Source organism: Dermacentor albipictus, chromosome 9 (assembly GCF_038994185.2).
Source record: "Dermacentor albipictus isolate Rhodes 1998 colony chromosome 9, USDA_Dalb.pri_finalv2, whole genome shotgun sequence".
NCBI lineage: Eukaryota > Metazoa > Arthropoda > Arachnida > Ixodida > Ixodidae > Dermacentor > Dermacentor albipictus.
This window is the reverse complement of record NC_091829.1, coordinates 106,679,108-106,696,677: the sequence shown is the minus strand read 5'-3', so window position 1 is coordinate 106,696,677 and position 17,570 is coordinate 106,679,108. Positions and strand designations below refer to the sequence as shown.

Below are 17,570 nucleotides of genomic sequence, written 5' to 3'. Positions count from 1 at the left end.
TAGTTCACAAGTTTGCAGTTGCATAGCATGCTAATGTTGAGGTTACATTATGAATGTAATCACATTTTGCAAGCTCATTCAGCAGTATTGTCTATTTAAATTGCAACGGAATCTACTCTCTGCTGTACCAGAAAGCAATGCACATAGTCATACCCTTTTGTGTGACACAGCATGGCCAAACTTAGCATTCAAATTATTACTTAATATCAACTAAAAGTAATATACACTTACTAGACACTACATCCGCAGTGGGAAATGAAGCCCTGCTCAGCCCATGTGATCCTGCAAGTTATGGCAAGATAAGTAACAGCAGTGCAATCCACATACTTAGTCTTACCTGAGAGAGGCAGCCGTAAGAGGCGAGCGGGCATGGGCGCTGGTTTCCTGGCGTCTCTCCAACCCTATTCGCAAAAACAACTGTCGATGCAACAAAGGAAATATATTGGCATGCCATGGTACTAGAACATGATGCACTAAACCTACCTAAATGTTCATGCACAAATGGCTGGCTCCTACAATCGTAATGGCCTTCAAAAAACAGCACAACTATAGTATTGGAGCTGATTTCTCTAGCCATGCATACTTTACCTGAGCTTGGTGTCGCCGTTCGACTAACACACGGCCACAAGCCTGGCAAGTCACTCTCAGCGTTGTCTGCAATGTCACCAAAAAGAAGCAATAAACTGCAGATTATAATGAAATGATCACATTTACAAAATGTGTGAGTTTTAGAACAGTCTACCAGTTCAAATCTACTTCCTCTACAGGACGTTGAGATGCAACTTAAACTGCTGCTTTCTGCAATATAAGATGAATTTAGCGTTGGACTCATAATGAGAAATTTTGCAAACTCAACATAAATGGCTCAATCAACTACAACCAACTGCTTGTAGCAAAGAAAAGCTGCCATTAAATGTGAGAACATGTAGTGAGAGTATGTAGGTTGTATTCGCTTACTCAAAGTGTCGACATATGTACGCAGACAGTGAGCTTACGGTAGCATAAGTAACAACCTTCAGGTGACCACTCAGACTACACTGAATCCACGCAGCCATCATATTAAATTTTTGTGGAGCTGGCCCCTTGTGTAACGATGCTTGTGACTTCTTGAGTAAATAAAAATTCAGAGATATCCAACAAAGACTTAGAGATTTGCCCCGCTGGCACCTGCATGACACATACCTTGTTTTGTTTGTGGTGGTTTTTGATTTTGTCAATTGAATCAGCCACACAATATGTGTTAGTCGATGATGGACAAATATTTAAAAAATAATTATACAGAATCTACAAGGTTAAACTTTGTGCAGTCACTTGAAGACAAACTAGAGGTCTTACCATCATATTCAGGACGCCGTGGAAAGCTCCGCTGCAGTGGTTCCCGTGCAGACCACTCAGGACTACCGTGCATTCTTTCTGCACAAGAACACAAGGTATCACTTCAGCTGTGCCCAATTGCTTGTCATTCTTAATTTATTTTATTTAATTTATCATTCCTAATTGTAATTGCTTGTAATTTATAACTGAATGCCAGAACATGTAGTAAAAGTTTGTAGGTTGTATTAATTTGCGCAAAGTGTCAAAATATGTAAACGACAAGAAGAAGGGGGATGAACTGACGGGCCCCGATAATCATGAGAAGCCCACAAACAAAGGCATAAAGGAGAACATAGGGGAAATTACTTGTAGTTACGAATTAAATTAAAGAAATATATAATTAATGGAAATGAAGGTGGATGAAAAAACAACTTGCCACAGCTGGGGAACAATCCCACGTGTTCGGATTATGCGTGTGACACTCTAACCAATGGAGCCACCGCAATGCCGTTTCCCTATCCACTTTATTCCGTATTTACCTTGGGAGTGTTAGCTAGCGCCACACCCACAAACCTTGGCGGCGGATGTGGAACGTCCTTTCTTCTGCAGGCGTCACGAGTACGTGATCTTTTTAGGTGAAGGCAACTGGTCAATAAACCCCCCCATGCTACCTGAAGGCATCAATCTTGCCAGATTCGAGACCCTCAAATGGTCAATAAACCCATGCATGCTACCTGAAAGCATCGGTGTTGCCGGATTCCAGACCCTCGTTGAGGGTCTTGAATCCGGCAACATTGATGCTTACAGGTGGCACCCCTTCACCCAAAAAAATCACATACTCGTGACGCCTGCGGCAGAAAGGATGTTCCGATCAGCCGCCAAGGTTTGCGAGTGGTAGCACTTGCTAACACTCCCAAGGTTACTTGTAGTAGTAAAACAAATACCCAAGAAAGTGGATGGCGAAACGGCACCACGGTAGCTCAACTGGCTAGAGCATCGCATGCGTAATGCGAAGACCTGGGATCATTCCCTACCTGCGGCAAGTTGTTTTTTTATCCACCTCCGTTTCCATTTTTTCATCATTTCTTTAATTCAATTAGTACATACAATTAATTTCCCCTATGTTGTCCTTGGAGTATTTGTTTGTTTACTTCCGAAAATACGTAAACAGACATGTTCTCATTCATGTTGTACCAGGATAATTTTTCTATTAACGAACGTGACACAACGTGATATGCTTTTCAGAAGTAAAAAAATATACAGTCAACAGAGTGCCCTATATTCCGTGCGCTCGTTAAGTGATGAACGAGTTCTGTAAGCTGGGTGACATACGAGTAACCACTGCGAAAACCATGCTGATGGGTATTTAACAATGAGCATGCACTAAGATGACTCATATCAGTATAAAATTGTGCTCTAAACCTTTACATGTCACACTGGTCAAAAACTGGTCCATAATTTGAAACAGTATTTAAAAGCCCCGATTTAAGTATAGGCACGTTTCCACGTTTTCGTTCATCAGGTAAAGATCAGTGCTGTAATGACTTGGTGAAGAAAATCTGCAGCTACTTTGACAAAGAAAAAGCACACGAAGAGAGAAGGATCGTCGGTAAACCGTCTGGTGTAGTAGCACTGTTTTCTTTCAAGCATTTTAAAAATTACACGATTCCTCACTCTTCAAATAGAACAGCTGCCATCGGTTCGGTACTGATAAAGTCAGGGCGATAGTCGGCCCGGAAGATGCTGCTTTCAGATGTAGAAAATACCATGCTGAAAAACGCCGTAGGGCACATCACTTTTTCCAGACTATAGTGAACAATAATTCCGTCATGTTGAAGCGGAGGGCAGGAGAACCCACCCATTCTATCTTTTAACATATATACTGCCAAAATCATTTAGGGTGATCCTGGATGTGCAAGTCAAGAACTGGAACTAGGCAAATTTGACTTTTTTAACCAAACTATTCATATCTTTTGTATTCTTTCTGAACTGATCCTTGCTTTCTTGCAATTACTTTCTTTTGAGGCATGCGTATAGAGGTTGTCTCTCTTCAACGCATCTGCGCACTTCTTCTGCAAACCATGGCTTGCTTTTGCTGCGACGTTTCGTCATCGCCCATGACGGCACATATCGTTCACCCAGATCAAAAAGTTCATCTTTCTGTGTGCTGACACACAAGCTAACCCAACACAAGCTAGTGGTCTTGCCATTATATGCAGAGTGCTGTGGAAAGTTCCATGAGTGCAGTGGCTCCTTTGCGGATCGCTTTGTAGTATCAGGCATTCTTTCTACACAACATCATAAGGTATAACTTGGAAAGATTTCTGCTCGTTGCAATCACAACAGCGGTATTTGCTAATGGAATAAACACATTTTGTAATACTAATGTTTCAGGTTCAATATTTAGACCCGTTAGGTCACAGACAGCTACATAAACGCTAGTGGGCTTGACGTCCCGGCAGCCAGCGATGTTAAAATTTGCTACATGCTGTGATACAAGCTCTCTGTGATGACAGCTGTGAATGCAAATGTTACACAGTAACATGTGCGAATAGGCAGCGAACGAGCAAATGACATGCCACAACTCTTTCAAGCAACAAGTAAAACCTAAATGTGGCTTAGTGGCCTGCACATAACTTATTGCACCTGCATAGCAAAACAAGTGATGCAAGAATTATCAGAGTTATTTGCAGTTACCAAAAATTGTGCGAATGCAATCAGCAGCTTCTTTTGAGTTAACAATGAAACGTTTAAACTACATTATAAAATTAGCAACTTCATTCATGCACCATAAATGCATGCAAGAAACCATACAATTACATGCCGAAGGCTGTGAAATAGTCAAAATACTTGACGGTTCCATCCTTGCATATCTTTCTGTAATACAATGTGTTGCTCCTGCATGAGAACATGACACAATTCCCTGAGCACTCTAGGTGTAACAGTTCATTAGAGAAAGGGAGGGGGGACACGTGTCCAGTGTGCCAACGTCTGGCTATATTTCCACTGGCAATATAGAGCATCGCTGATGAATGTCAGGCATAGCAGACTAGTAAACAGTATTTCACAAGTCTAGTAACCCTCCAATATGGAGACCATGACATCTTTGTCACCTCTTTACAGATAGCTGAAAAAGTGCATACTTTTCTGCGTAGACTGTGGTGGTTGCGGGAGTGGCATCTCGTCTTCGTCACTGTAATGCCCCCTTTTCTTTTTCCTTTTTCCTGTGCCACATTCACTTGCACTTATTATGTCTGAGTTCCATTCAGCTTTTCTAAGGCCCCGTACAGCATCACCGTAATTGGCTGAAATTGGCGACATTATTCTGCACTGGCTTTAAAAATACAGGACATCACTGGAACTTCAAATGTACTCAAACTGCATATGCATTCTAAAAGGCTACTTGCCACTGCCGCGATCGCCAGTGGAGCCCTGTCAAACGGAACCACCCAGGAATAAACCGCGCAACAATTTCTGCAATTCTAAAGTTCCTCCTCCTCCTCCTCCTCCTGCCACAAACAGCAGTTACCTTTTTGTTCATTTTCATGTCCCTTTACTGTGTTATTTCTACACTTCAATTAAGTATAATTTCGCCTATGCTAAATTGATTTTTCATATGAGTAGAAAATTAAGGTGAAAATGAAAAACAAATATGGCATAACTATAAATAAATGGGCAGCAATAATTTGCAAATTTTATTTGAATACACGCAAGAATTAAAATACAAGCATCGTTTAAAATAAAATCACAGCAGTTAAAGCCTCATCTAACTAAGGTGTTCATTCTGGTCCCACATGGTCAATAATCTGCTTTGACCTATAAAAGCATTTTACCCCAACTTCTCCGTACTGGTACCAATGGAATACAGGAGATATGGACGGCATCCCTTGCGCTGTAAGCAGCATTGTGTAGTACTGTATGGGAATAGCATGCTGAACTATTATTGCAACGATCGACTACGGCCTACTTTGCTGCAAAGTAGGCCGACGTGCAAAGACGTCAGAAGTAACATTTCCTATGTGAATAGAGATGCTCCTATTCTTTTGATAAGAACATTCAGCAACAGATACGTTTAGTCTGCTGTGGTTAAATGCAGTACAGCCACATGCCCCAACCAGTGTGGGCACTCACTTGTACAGTTGTCCACATAAAAGGCCCTACAACCTAAACTATTCCGCTATGTTTTTATTCCAAATTGGTCATTAGCCCTCTCTGATAGGTCAGAAATGTTCGGGTTTCGCCCATATGGGTGGGCGCCACAAAAATATGGGCAGATTCTGAGACATTTTGACCTATCACAGATGGCTAATGGCCAATTTGAAAAAAAAACAGGAATAGTTTGAAGTCATAGCTGCCATAGTTATTTTTAAGACTTTCTATTAAAATTATCTGAACAAGCATGTAGAAGACGCTTAAAAAACAGCATGTTCTCCCTGAAGACATTGTGGCCGACATTTAATTTGCAAGCTCAACATTCGCCTTTCACTCACTTGATCTGAAGCTTTGGTATAACCTATAGGTTCTATCATGAAGAGGTGGGGCTTTAGAACAGAATGCAACATACTGCAAGTCACATGCAGAATTAGTGAATTTACGTGTTTAATCAAGCACACAAGAAAATTCTACATGTTCGAATAGTAGAGAAACATTGCAATACAACTGCAGCCTGCATGTATAAAAGGGACAAAATAATAAATAATTAAAATGCCTCAACCACTTCACAAGGCAGACTCTTCGAGTCACTTCCAGGCATGGCCCCAGCTTTTCACAAGCTTTTTATGTATTTTGTTTGTGGAGGCCACATAGAGCTGTTGCCATCAATGCAGTTTTTATGTATAATGGCAACAGCATCATCTTCTTCAGGAAATTTTACTACTATGTAGAGGCCACTTTGCAAAAAAAGAAAGAAACTTAGTTTATTTCCAAAAACAGTTACACTAATGAGGACAAATCAAATTGTAACACCTGTACAGCAACATGACAACTATCACGGAACAACAGCATGTAAGAGTGGAAAAATAATATTTTTTCTCTTGAACAACACTCTCAGGCATTTCTGAAGTATACTCCGAACTGGCCAGGACCGCAAGCGAGAACACTGAGATACAATACAAATCCCAAGCATTCTTGATTGGCAAGGTTTTGTATACAAGTCTCTCCTTTGGAGGAACTCTCTTCCTATCACAAAGGATGTGCGTGATTTATCATGCACAAAGTTCTCCACAATAATAATTGTTCCATTATTTAGTGTACAGCAGCTGTTCTTGCCAGCTGCCAGTACAACATTACCAGGTAATGTGGCCACATTAAACAGTGTGCCTTGGAACGGCAGAATCAATGGACCGCAGTTATGCTCTACAGAAAATAGACCTTATGATGGTACCAAATTTCTGTTTGGAACATTTCCTTGCTCTGACAATCTATTGCAGAGCTTCTCAAGGCGATGGTCAGGTTTTCGTATCATTCTTTTGACGTTTGACATATAGTTTTCAAATGGAAATGCACTCCAAGCATCCAGGGGACCTAGCTGCAACACATCACATGCAATGTGGCTTAAGCCATGGACATAGCGCTACACTTTCTCTTGTCCATTAATGTCGATGAAGCTTCTAACAAAAATGCCTAACGTGTCACCTACACAACTAACCTCACTTGCACTTGAATTAGGTGAGGCTCGTATTGTAATGGCCACATGCAGTGTAAGGAAATTCTCATACATGTGGGACGAGATTTTAGGAGACAACACTAAAGGCCCTGCGTATAGTAAGAAGAAGCGAGGTTCAGTTGCCTTCCAGCGATCTAGCGCCACAAGACTGATGTCCGTCGTTGCTATGTTGCCAAAATGTATTAATTCATGCAATGTTAAATTACTAATAGGAGGTCCCCCTGACAGTTCTTGTAACTCCGGGACCTCCTTCTGTACTAATGATGAATGATGAAATAAATTTCGAATTTCGAACAGTAAAGACTTCGTGGCTTCCTATTAAAATCAGAAGGAATGAATTTTGCAAGCTTAATGCTGCTCTCAGAGAATTCACTTCAAGCTTTAGAGCCAAGTCTCACTTCTTTCAGCCCGCGCACCCACAGAACAAGGAGTTTTTGCATGACACCTAAGCAGACAAGGTGCATGTAGTCCAAAGGCACATTCTTTATCATATCTGTTGGGAGTTCCTCCAAAATACTGCGTGTTGTGTGGTGTTGCTCCTGACTCCGGTTGCGAAAACTGTTATCATTATGGAGGGTGCTAGCAAAAGAAGTCGGGAAAAAAACTCTTCCTGCTCTATACATTCCCTTGACGGTGCATTTTGGGAAGCTGAAATATCCTGTGTGGCTCCTGATATAAAAGACAAAGGCTTTAGCAGCTGGATCACAAGGTATACTATGCAGCTTCACAGGAACTGATGCATCATGAGCAGAAAGGCTTTCCACCAGCAGTTCTTTGGTTTCCTCAACAAAGCACTGGAAGAACTCATTTGCAACTTGCGGTTGGGTTTTACCGAAAATCACTCACAACGAATGGTTCTCCATCTTCAAAATTTTGGATGCGGCCGAGGAAGATCCAGAATTGGTCTCTTGAACTCTTGGCTAGTGGCAGACCATCAGTTATAAAGCTAAGACGAAGCTCAGCAGGCAAGTGCTCACGGCCAAGAAGTGTTTGCCACAGTCTTGCCTCTAGGCTAAAATGGTCAAATTACCCTCCTCTTAGCTTTTTGATGTTAAGGACCCTTTTTGGAGTTTGCAAAAGCGCTCTAGCAGACTGCGGTAGTGACGAAAGGCAACTGTGGCTTCGCAGAACTGCCAACAGTGACGTGACCAAGGCCTGAGGGCAGCGCGATTCAACAGCCCAAGCTTGCAACATCTGCCATATGGTCAACACATTGCTGTCGCCACTATCAGATTCGGAGTCCTGCGTGCTTTTTGCAACATTGCTTTGGAGTTGGCGTTGTTCGTGTTGCAACAAAATGGTCGAAGGTGACAAGTCCAGGTCGCCATCAGGTAAAGAACCGCTGACTAGGTCACTCACTAACTCAGTGTCCACTACGCCATGCTGACAAACCACTTGCACATCGTCATGAACAAAACGGACTAGCTCTCTACTCAACCCATGAGATTGCGCAATCTCCCTATCATCCAAATTCATTTCACGCTGATTCTCCACGAGACCACTGTCATCTGCGCCGGACACGAAAGACGTGCATGTGTGGGCTCCGTTGCATGTGAGGCGCTGCACGCCGGCGCTGCGAAGTCATTATGAACGTCTCTTAGGAAATGAACACGCGCATGAACGCAACGTTTTCGTTCCCGGCGAAACTGTTGTTCACTGCCTTCTTCCATCACGAGCACAACACCACGGCTTTCAGAAGGCTGGGCAGCACTCACCGGCATTCACATCTGGCTCCAGATCATTTTCTGCTGTCATGACTTCAACATCAGCGACCGCTTCGCACTGTGCCATCTTTTTGATCGAGCGCCCCTTTTGATCAAGCGGGCTTGGCTTGACTTCATCCGTGTTGCCAGCGGCGAAAAAAAACGCGGGGGTGGCGATTCTGAACACAATTTTGTTGATGCAACGCCTATTACTTATTTTTTTGCCGAGCAGTCCGCAAGGGAGATGGCTAAGAAAAATAGCTCATTTACCTAAATTGCATTGACGACTTATGCCGATGTTCTTTCAGTTTAGGCAAAACGTCATAATTAGGTTACCATCGTAACTTCACAACCTTTTATACATAACCAGATATTTTTAATTGTATTTCGTAATAAATCAACAATTAAACAACCTTTATTTTCACAACTAGCAGCTTTCCAAGTGATTAACTTATTTGTTATCCTGAAGACATCCTTTTGATGGCAATTCTAGGATAATCCTGTGACTGATATCCTCAGGACATCTTCAGAACGACGCAGAATGGACGAGAACGCCTGTACCCTTTCATGACGTCCGCAGGACATCCTCAGAATGACACACAACGGACGAGGACGTTTGTACCTTTTGAGGACGTGCTCAGGACGTCAAGTGTGTGTGTGTGTGCGTGCGTGCGTGCGTGCGTGTGTGTGTGTGTGTGTGTGTGTGTGTGTGTGTGTGTGTGTGTGTGTGTGTGTGTGTGTTTGTGTGTGTGTGTGTTTGTGTGTGTGTGTGTGTGTGTGTGTGTGTGTGTGTGTGTGTGTGTGTGTGTGTGTGTGTGTGTGTGTGTGTGTGTGTGTGTGTGTGTGTGTGTGTGTGTGTGTTAAAAACACAACAGGAAATTTCAGACTGTCGTATTTTAGTTCTGTTATCTGAACTGTGATGTGCTGTAGCCGAAAGTTCTGTAGTACTTGATCAATATTTAATTAAAAATTGACAGAGACCTATTTATGGCTATGTAAATTTGTTAGTACAGAAAAAGAAAAATTAAAGTTCTCCACCGCGGATTCAAACTTCTGACTTCATGATCCCGAGCGCAGCTCCTTACCACTGCACCACGTAGAACATGTCTCTGTGTACATTTTGGCTAAGTCAACAGTAAAAATCTCTGTCTGCGTTAATGTTTACATTTGCATTTTAAGAGTTAAGGTGCACTTTCCCTCCGTCGCGTCAACTGCCGATCCTCTAGAAGAGCAAAAGTGTTGTTTCCCTCGACAGGTACATCGTGGAGTGCTAGAACATCGATTTTGCTATACGATATCCATAATAAATAAGAAATTCAGAAATACACAATGGCGGCCGGCGACACTATTAGGGTTGTTACTGCTAATTTCGACAGTTGTCTCTCGCTCTTTACACTTATAAGTGCTCATATATTTCGTGCGTTCAATGCAAAACAGCTACATAAACATTCGCGGATGCGTGTTCATTATGAAAGCATACTGGCTTCTCACGTCAGCGCTGTCCCAGAATAATTAGGCTCTAGCGAGACAGCTTTTCATGCAACGTCGTGGAACAACCCAAAAATTCTGTTTCACTTCGCAAAAGCTTATGCAGTATTTCGGGCAAATTAACTAATGTTTCAGTGTAACGGCACATGTAAGTCCACAGGCATGTGTGCCACATCTTACCAAATAAAAGAAAACGGATACGCACACATTCCCGCAGGTGGTATTATTTTGGTCAGCGGTCGAATTTGAGGAGGCCGGTAGGGCGGTCCTGGTGCCTCCTCGTCACGGCACAATTATAACCATTGGCCACGTCGACTTTAATACCGGTGTCGGCGTTATCAGCATTGCCAGCTTCAGAGAAGCACGATTAAATACCGCGCAAGAGAAAAGTAGCGTACACCACCGATGCGAAACTGACACACAATTTTGGAACACCGTGACGGAAAGCGCTTCTGTCGCGACATCAAAACTTATGTCGCTGCAACAGAAAGTGGCCCATTTCTAATGCTACGAAAGAAAATGTGTAGGCCCGACAGACAGTTCCTGTTGCGACGTCAGAATCGCTGTTGCGATAGAAAGTTGTTGCGACATCAGAATTTGTTTCGTAACGTCAAAAATGTCTATCGAAACTACGGAAATGTAAGGAACTTCTGTCGAACAAAATCAATTTCTGTAGCCGCAACAGAAATTAATGTAGTTGCGACGGAAATTCCTGTTGTCTTTTTCAACTGGGTGTGTATATATATATATATATATATATATATATATATATACACACTGCCTTCTATAATTGCCCAAATAAAATTTTTCTCTGAAATGCAACACGATATTCCACTTGGTGAAGCAGTTTTCTCGCAAGATTACTTCCTTACTTCCACGTTCTACGTTAACTTGAATAGGAAAGTCGCAGATAACATCGAGCTAAATCGTCTTTTAATTGTAAAATTCACGTTTCTTCTAATACTTTGCTCCGCACAAATGTCAACAACATGCAGCATGGAGGAATGCGAGCTTTCTTGCGACCGACTCACCATCATGGTCAACGGCCAAATGATGTGCCTGGGCACGCTGCAACACCTGCGGGAGAAGTTCGGTCAGGGCTACCGAGTGGAGTTCTTTCTCGAACCCACCGTCGCTGTTGATGGAGTCAAGCTCATGCAAGCTGTGCATGAACTGTTTCCCGGCATTCAACTCAAGGACGTGCAGAAGGTACACAGGTTATAATAATGCGTTAGAATTCTGGGGGTACGTCATGTACTTTGGGGGACTATGTATCAATCTGTCTATATTCAGGTCCATGCACCTAAATACGTCTATGTTTCTATCTAACCGGTCTCCCGTCTACCAGGGTCACTGGGCAGTCAGTGACGGAATGTGTAACGAATCGGTTTGCTGTGGTGTGGTAACAACGTTCGAATACAAATACCAGAAACAATTGCGTCACTGAATAGGTGGCAGCATGTGTACCACTCATAAACGAACATCTTTCATTGCCGCATGAGTCACTATGGACGTGCGATTGGGGAGGTACCGCTCTTCGAAAAAACCCTCTGGCGCCTACTTCTAGTACTGAGTATGTGCCACCCGGTCGGTGCTAGTCTCCAACGAACGTCTTTGACCACAGCTTGTGTGTCTGGGTACGCGCAACTATTGATGTGCCGCTGTACAATAACAAAAAAGGTCGTTAAGGTTTCTCCTATTCTACGCGTAATTGAAACCCTGTGAGAAGAGTTCGTCAAAGAGAGCAACACGACACATTAGTAGGCTGCGCCCCTAATGCGCTGCGTATGTGCCGCTCTTCAAAGAACCTCTCACCGACTTGGATCATTACGTATGAGCTTCAGTGTGGGCGGCGAGTGACGGAACCATCAGGGAGATATAACACAGTGAGTCAGCGGGAAAGCGGTCCCAGCGGGCCAGCGTATACGGCAGTGCGCATGCATGGTACGAGATGCGCATTGGCGCCTACGCTTGCCCTCTGGGTCTGCTAGCCCGCTGGTTTGCCGAGCTTTAACTTTCTATTACCAGCGGACGCAGATAATAGAGAGCTATAGCTCGGCGTTATAACTCAGGCACAGGAACATCGTGCTTCTCGTCTCGGAGACCATGTGCGGCCTTCTCAGTATTGCCACTTGATGGCGCAGCGTGTGCACAAAACAGGGCGAGCGAGAATCACGGTGGCAGCATGACACGTCTCTTGGCGTTCCCACACACAGGCACGCCATTCCTTAACGAGGCCACGTGGAGGCTTCGCGGCCGCAGTGTTGTATCGCACCGAGCATTCTTTGGAAAGCGTGGAAGAGGAGTCCAGCTGCATCACATTCTTCATACATAACTCGTTTTGATGGAGGCGATACCTAGTGTCGCTGCGTTGATTTAATTGAAGCGCATTGCCGTCGATACTGATCGTGAGATGCGTAATGCCGCAATTATTATGTTTTTCCCGCCAACCTGGGTCCCTGGGAAGTCAATCGTCATATGGGAAGATAATCCGGCTACTCTGCTGTAGGAACATCGTTCAAGCCAAACGCCGGAGAAAATTGTGTCACTGGGAATGTGTCGGGCCTTTATTCTTGGATTTTGTGCCACCAGATTCAAGATGTAGACATCGTTTGTTATATTAAAGATGGAAAGATGGGAAAATAGGGGCTTTTGTTCCTAGACAGCAAAACAGGCGAGAGAGAGGGAGATAAACCTTTATTCTTGAAAAATCGAGTTTAAAGGCCCGTAGGGTGCGTAATCAATACAGGTCTCCAGCGGCCACCACCACGCGTCGTGCCTGGTCGAGGAGGCTCACTTGAATCTCCAAGTCCGTCCGAGCAAGAATGCCGGCTGTCGAACGCTCCCTAAAATATTTTGTGCTAATTAGTGTGAATCTGAATGTATTGGCGCTGATTTGCACTTTCATGTCAGATGGGACAATGACGACCTTGCCCCACACCAGGGGCATTGACAGGCACATCTGGTTAACCAGATGACGTGCCACCACTCCAGATATGTGTAGGTGTTTGTCTGGATTTTTCTGTATAGCCGAACCTTCTCCACTGTTATAGCGGGTTTTGAGTGGCAAGTTCTTGGCGTGAACGACGTTGATGTTCTAAGACATCGCAAGCAAGTATTATTGCTTGCTCGTGATTGTTGTTTTCAATTGAGATGCCTATTCTTCTTCGGATTGAAGTTTCGCGAACATGCGCCCTTGTGTTGCCAGAGACGCCAAGATGCCCGGACACCATACAATGTGGTGTGCTTGCATTAGTCAATTGCCAAAGATGTTAAGGGCGGTGCTATAGACCCTACTGTGAAGGAATAGTCGGCATGCCGCCTGGGATCCTGTGAGGATGTAGGCAGTCATGTCTTCTCCCTGCAGTGTCTTTATCGCCCAGGCTCCTGCAGCGGCCTCTACTGTGCTGGTGCAGGCTGTGCCGACCAAAGCTGTCGTTATGGTCCTTGGGTTTCCGGAGGCTCTCGAATCAGCCACGATAGCATGCCCCCTGCTGCACTGTGTTGTGCCTGTTTATATTCTGTCGGGGTTATTTCGAAATATTTTGCTAATTGTTGGACTCGTTTTTCAGGCCTGCCTTAATTAATGTTTCGGCTCACTTTGGGGGAGGGGGCCGGGGGAGGTAATAAGTTTTCCTCACATATCCCTCAGTTTGTCTAATAGATCGCTAAGCATAGACGTTGAAGCATTTTCAGCCTTCATCTGCTCGCTGTTTGCGCTTGTCCGAGCGAAAATATGCTGAATCTGCGATACACTGGCTCCAACAGTGCAGTCAGAACTTCCGGCCGGGGGTGAAAAAATTAAAACGCGTTTCCGCCAACTCTCAGACTAGTGGGCGGAGTTTTCGAAGCTCTCCGAGCAAACTCGAATGCGCCACAACAGCTGACAGCTGTTCCAAGCAAGCCAGCAAGCCAGGACTGTCAGGGACTGCTAATCGTAAAGGCCCAGTGCATCGCGCGCTAGCATTGGCTGGCTGGTGCCATGCCTGCCTACAATTCGTGTGGAACGAAAAGAGTGAACTGAGTGTGCACCTTCCCCAACACTAAAAGCGCTCACTCACCACGTGCTCGTGTGCACGCATTGCTGCAGCAGCTGAGTGTTGCCCCGCCATGGGGCAGGCTCAAAGCGCCAAACTATACTGGGAGCTAATTTTCTGTAATTACGGCTTCGCCGGCGTTATGTATCCAAATGTCCAGCCTCTGCCTGGTACGCTTAATGTGCCAAACTATAATACGACCCTGAGGGATTGTGCAGCAGCAACATGCCGACATGTATAAGTAGCACTGTCGACGCCTAAGAGCGGCCTCGCCAGCACCCCGAGGTTGTGCGCATTCAACGGGCCATTGAGAGTGCCGACTTGCGTTCAACACGCGCCAGGCACGCCAACAAGGTGGGCGAAGCTCGCGAGGTGCAACTCGCCCAAATGCGTGATACGTACCGTGCCTGCTACGAGCCGGATGACGTTCAGCAGCGCTTTGGGACACAAGCGGAACGTTGTCTAACACAGATGCATGGCTGCCGAGATTTCTGAATAATACAGGGAGCATATGCTATGTTACAGGATGCCCAAGGAGGCCCGATGGGCGCCAACGTCATTACGAGTGAAATACGACACGATTAAGATAACAATTAAGTCAATAATAAGCACGAAACTGAGGCAAAGCACAGACGCGCGGTAAACATTTATTCATCCAATCATTTTACCATCCGTCGACGTCCACCTTGTTTTCCTTAGCGTCGACAAATGATTGGCACATATCTCTCTTTTATTCTATATTTCAGTCAGAGTAGACATGCTTATATGGCATGTATGTGTTCGGATGGTGATGTCCAGCGTCTTTTGTACGCATCAGCACTGAAGTTAAATTCTTTATTTCTTAAACTCGAAAAAGTGTAGCATTTGCGCGTCCAGACGGCAATATTTGTTGTCGCGGGTAGCAACAAGAGACCGCTATTCTATTCTTGAGTCTTTCAATGGGAGTAAATATGTTTATCCGGCATGAATGCGTTCAGACGGTGATGTTCATGATCCATGGAAACAACTAGGTACCCAGGTTTCTGTTTAATATGTCACTCCGAAGGGGTACGCACGAATGACATGCATATATTGGATTGAATTGTTCAGTTTCTTTTATAACATACTTGTTCCTCAATTTAATTGTGTCTTTCCCGCAAAACAGGTATCCTTATCTAGCATGTATATATTTGAATAGTAATGCTTGGTGTCCCTGGTAACAATAGAGGTTATGGTTTTATTCTTCAATATTTAAATTGGAATCAATACGGTTTTATCAGATGTGCTTATCTACATATACGTTTGTGTTTGATCACAATGCTATCCTGTGTGTGTGGGACAGACACGCAGAATAGCAAAATAAAGACATAAAGCAGAAAATACGGGATTTTTAAGTCTCATATGGCTCCGTTCTGCCACTAATTAACATTCTGAAATTTACAATAACAATAAATAAAGTTCCGGCTATTTTGAACTAATTCGATGTAAGGGACATTAAGATTTTCTGTAGTGTTCCGAACAACACTTTCAGCAGCAAGGACTTGGTCACGATCCTGTCGAATGACCTGTCTTTTTTTTCTTTAACTTCGAGTTTATTATCTGAGCCAACCGTATGGGATGCCGTACAATACTTGTAACATACTCCTATATTGCGGTTAGGAGGCATAGTGGACGGGCTTGCAGACAGTGGAGCACTTTTTGTTTCTCTTATTGCGCGTGGTGCCAACTTGTGGTACATCATCAACGGGTGTTTTCTCTCTGTCCAGAACCTGCTTAGCTACCACCTAATGGAGCGTATTCCATGGAGTGAGCTGTTCACCAAGGTGGCGCATCTCCAGAAAACGTTCCCCCTCGAACACGCCCTCGTCGGCGAGAACACACTTCAGGACATCTTCTTGAACTTCGCCAAAGCTCCAGGAAGCCTCCCTGTTCCGGGCTTTGCACTGTGGTAGACGTTGGTACACCCTCCAGCACAAAATCTCCTGCCGCGCTTTCGTCACCAACGGCAGCTGCAACGTTGATCCGACTACAGCTTCTGCAAATTGCTTCGCGGGCTAAGCAATAAAGGATTTTCTGGTGTGAAATCATTTGAGCTAAATACTTTGTTCAATGCTTGATTGCAAGATATCCCAGCCCAGCCTGTCTCAGTTGCTCGTTTATCTATGCCAAATACCACAAGATTCGACCTCCGATACCGTTCTCATTTTGTAAGTTTGGTCTGCAGTAATGTAAGTGTGTCCTGAAGTTTTATAACCAAATTTTTAAGGATTTGAAAAGCATCCACATTTTGTGCTATTTATCTTACATTTCTTTCTAGTGTGTTTATTCACGCCGAGAATTTTGCACTTTTCGTGGTGTCCTCCAGCCGCTTTTTAACCTCTGCCAAATCCTTTCTAATAGCCTGCTGGCTGTCTATCAGCATTTGGAGCCTTTAAGCAGTGAAATGACTGGGATTCAATTCCACATTACAACAAAGTAACAATTCGCACACTTGCTAACACTCGTACGCTCAGGCCAGAAATTATCGGGGGCAAGGCACAACAACAAGACTTCTTTCATCGCTGCGGTATGAGTATACAGAACAGGAACAAGTATTCGAGACGCATGGTTTACGCTCTGGTTCTTGCGTTTTCGCCTTACCCACTGAAGAATCAAGATGGAAGTGGCTTTTTTTACATGTGCGCAAATGGCTGTGCATGCGATATGGTCGCGCAGGCGCTGCTCAAATATTGTCAAGGACCTACAGTCAAGTTGTCTCCAAGGTGGCTGAAGCTGTCACTTGTTCCCCCAAGCATGTGAAAACTTAGTATGATTCGGAGATGTCCAAGAAGCACGTGCAATTGACAGCAAAGCAACCGGAAGCTAGAATACGGGGCATATGATTAACGTTCCTTTTTTGTGATTTGGACGCTATGCGCTATTGTCCTAATCCTGTAAACCCGACTACAAAAAAAAGAACATAATATGTCTGAACCATGCGAATCTGTTGTACAGGTGGCGCAAAACCAATCTCTAAGGATAACTGTTACCATGAAAGCTTTGCTGGAAGGTTTGGTGACGGTGTAATAAAATCCATCTCTAGGACCACATGTAAATCCGACTTGGAGTATTGTATAAACATTAGAAAAATTCATATTCTGCCAAATTTAATGCCACACACGCCAAAACCCCGATGCGTTCCGGAGGTCCCTCTTTGCGCCTTCCGTTGGGGCGTTCAGTCATTGACCGAAATGGTATCTATCTTTGAGGGTTCATGCGTTGCACGTCGTGCAAAGCAAACAGAACACCAGTCAATCAGTTTGTGACGATGACTAAAAGTTTAGGCGGTTTCACATGCGAATACCTTTATCTGATTACGAGGCACACCATGCAGCCTGGGGGACT

General features: G+C 44.1%; 1 protein-coding gene across 5 annotated transcripts in view; it reads left to right on the top strand.

Annotated features, from left to right (window-relative positions):
* The window catches only part of LOC135907185 (phospholipid-transporting ATPase ABCA3-like), a 279,026-nt gene extending 262,759 nt beyond the window's left edge, over positions 1-16,267 (top strand). For all 5 annotated transcript variants that reach the window (XM_065438859.1, XM_065438861.1, XM_065438860.1 and 2 more), the window contains 2 exons: positions 11,166-11,379; positions 15,953-16,267. In XM_065438859.1, coding sequence (XP_065294931.1) covers positions 11,166-11,379; positions 15,953-16,138 — 400 coding nt within the window. In that variant the 3' untranslated portion in view covers positions 16,139-16,267. The remainder of the gene's footprint in view (positions 1-11,165; positions 11,380-15,952) is intronic.
* Positions 16,268-17,570: the final 1,303 nt, after the last annotated feature.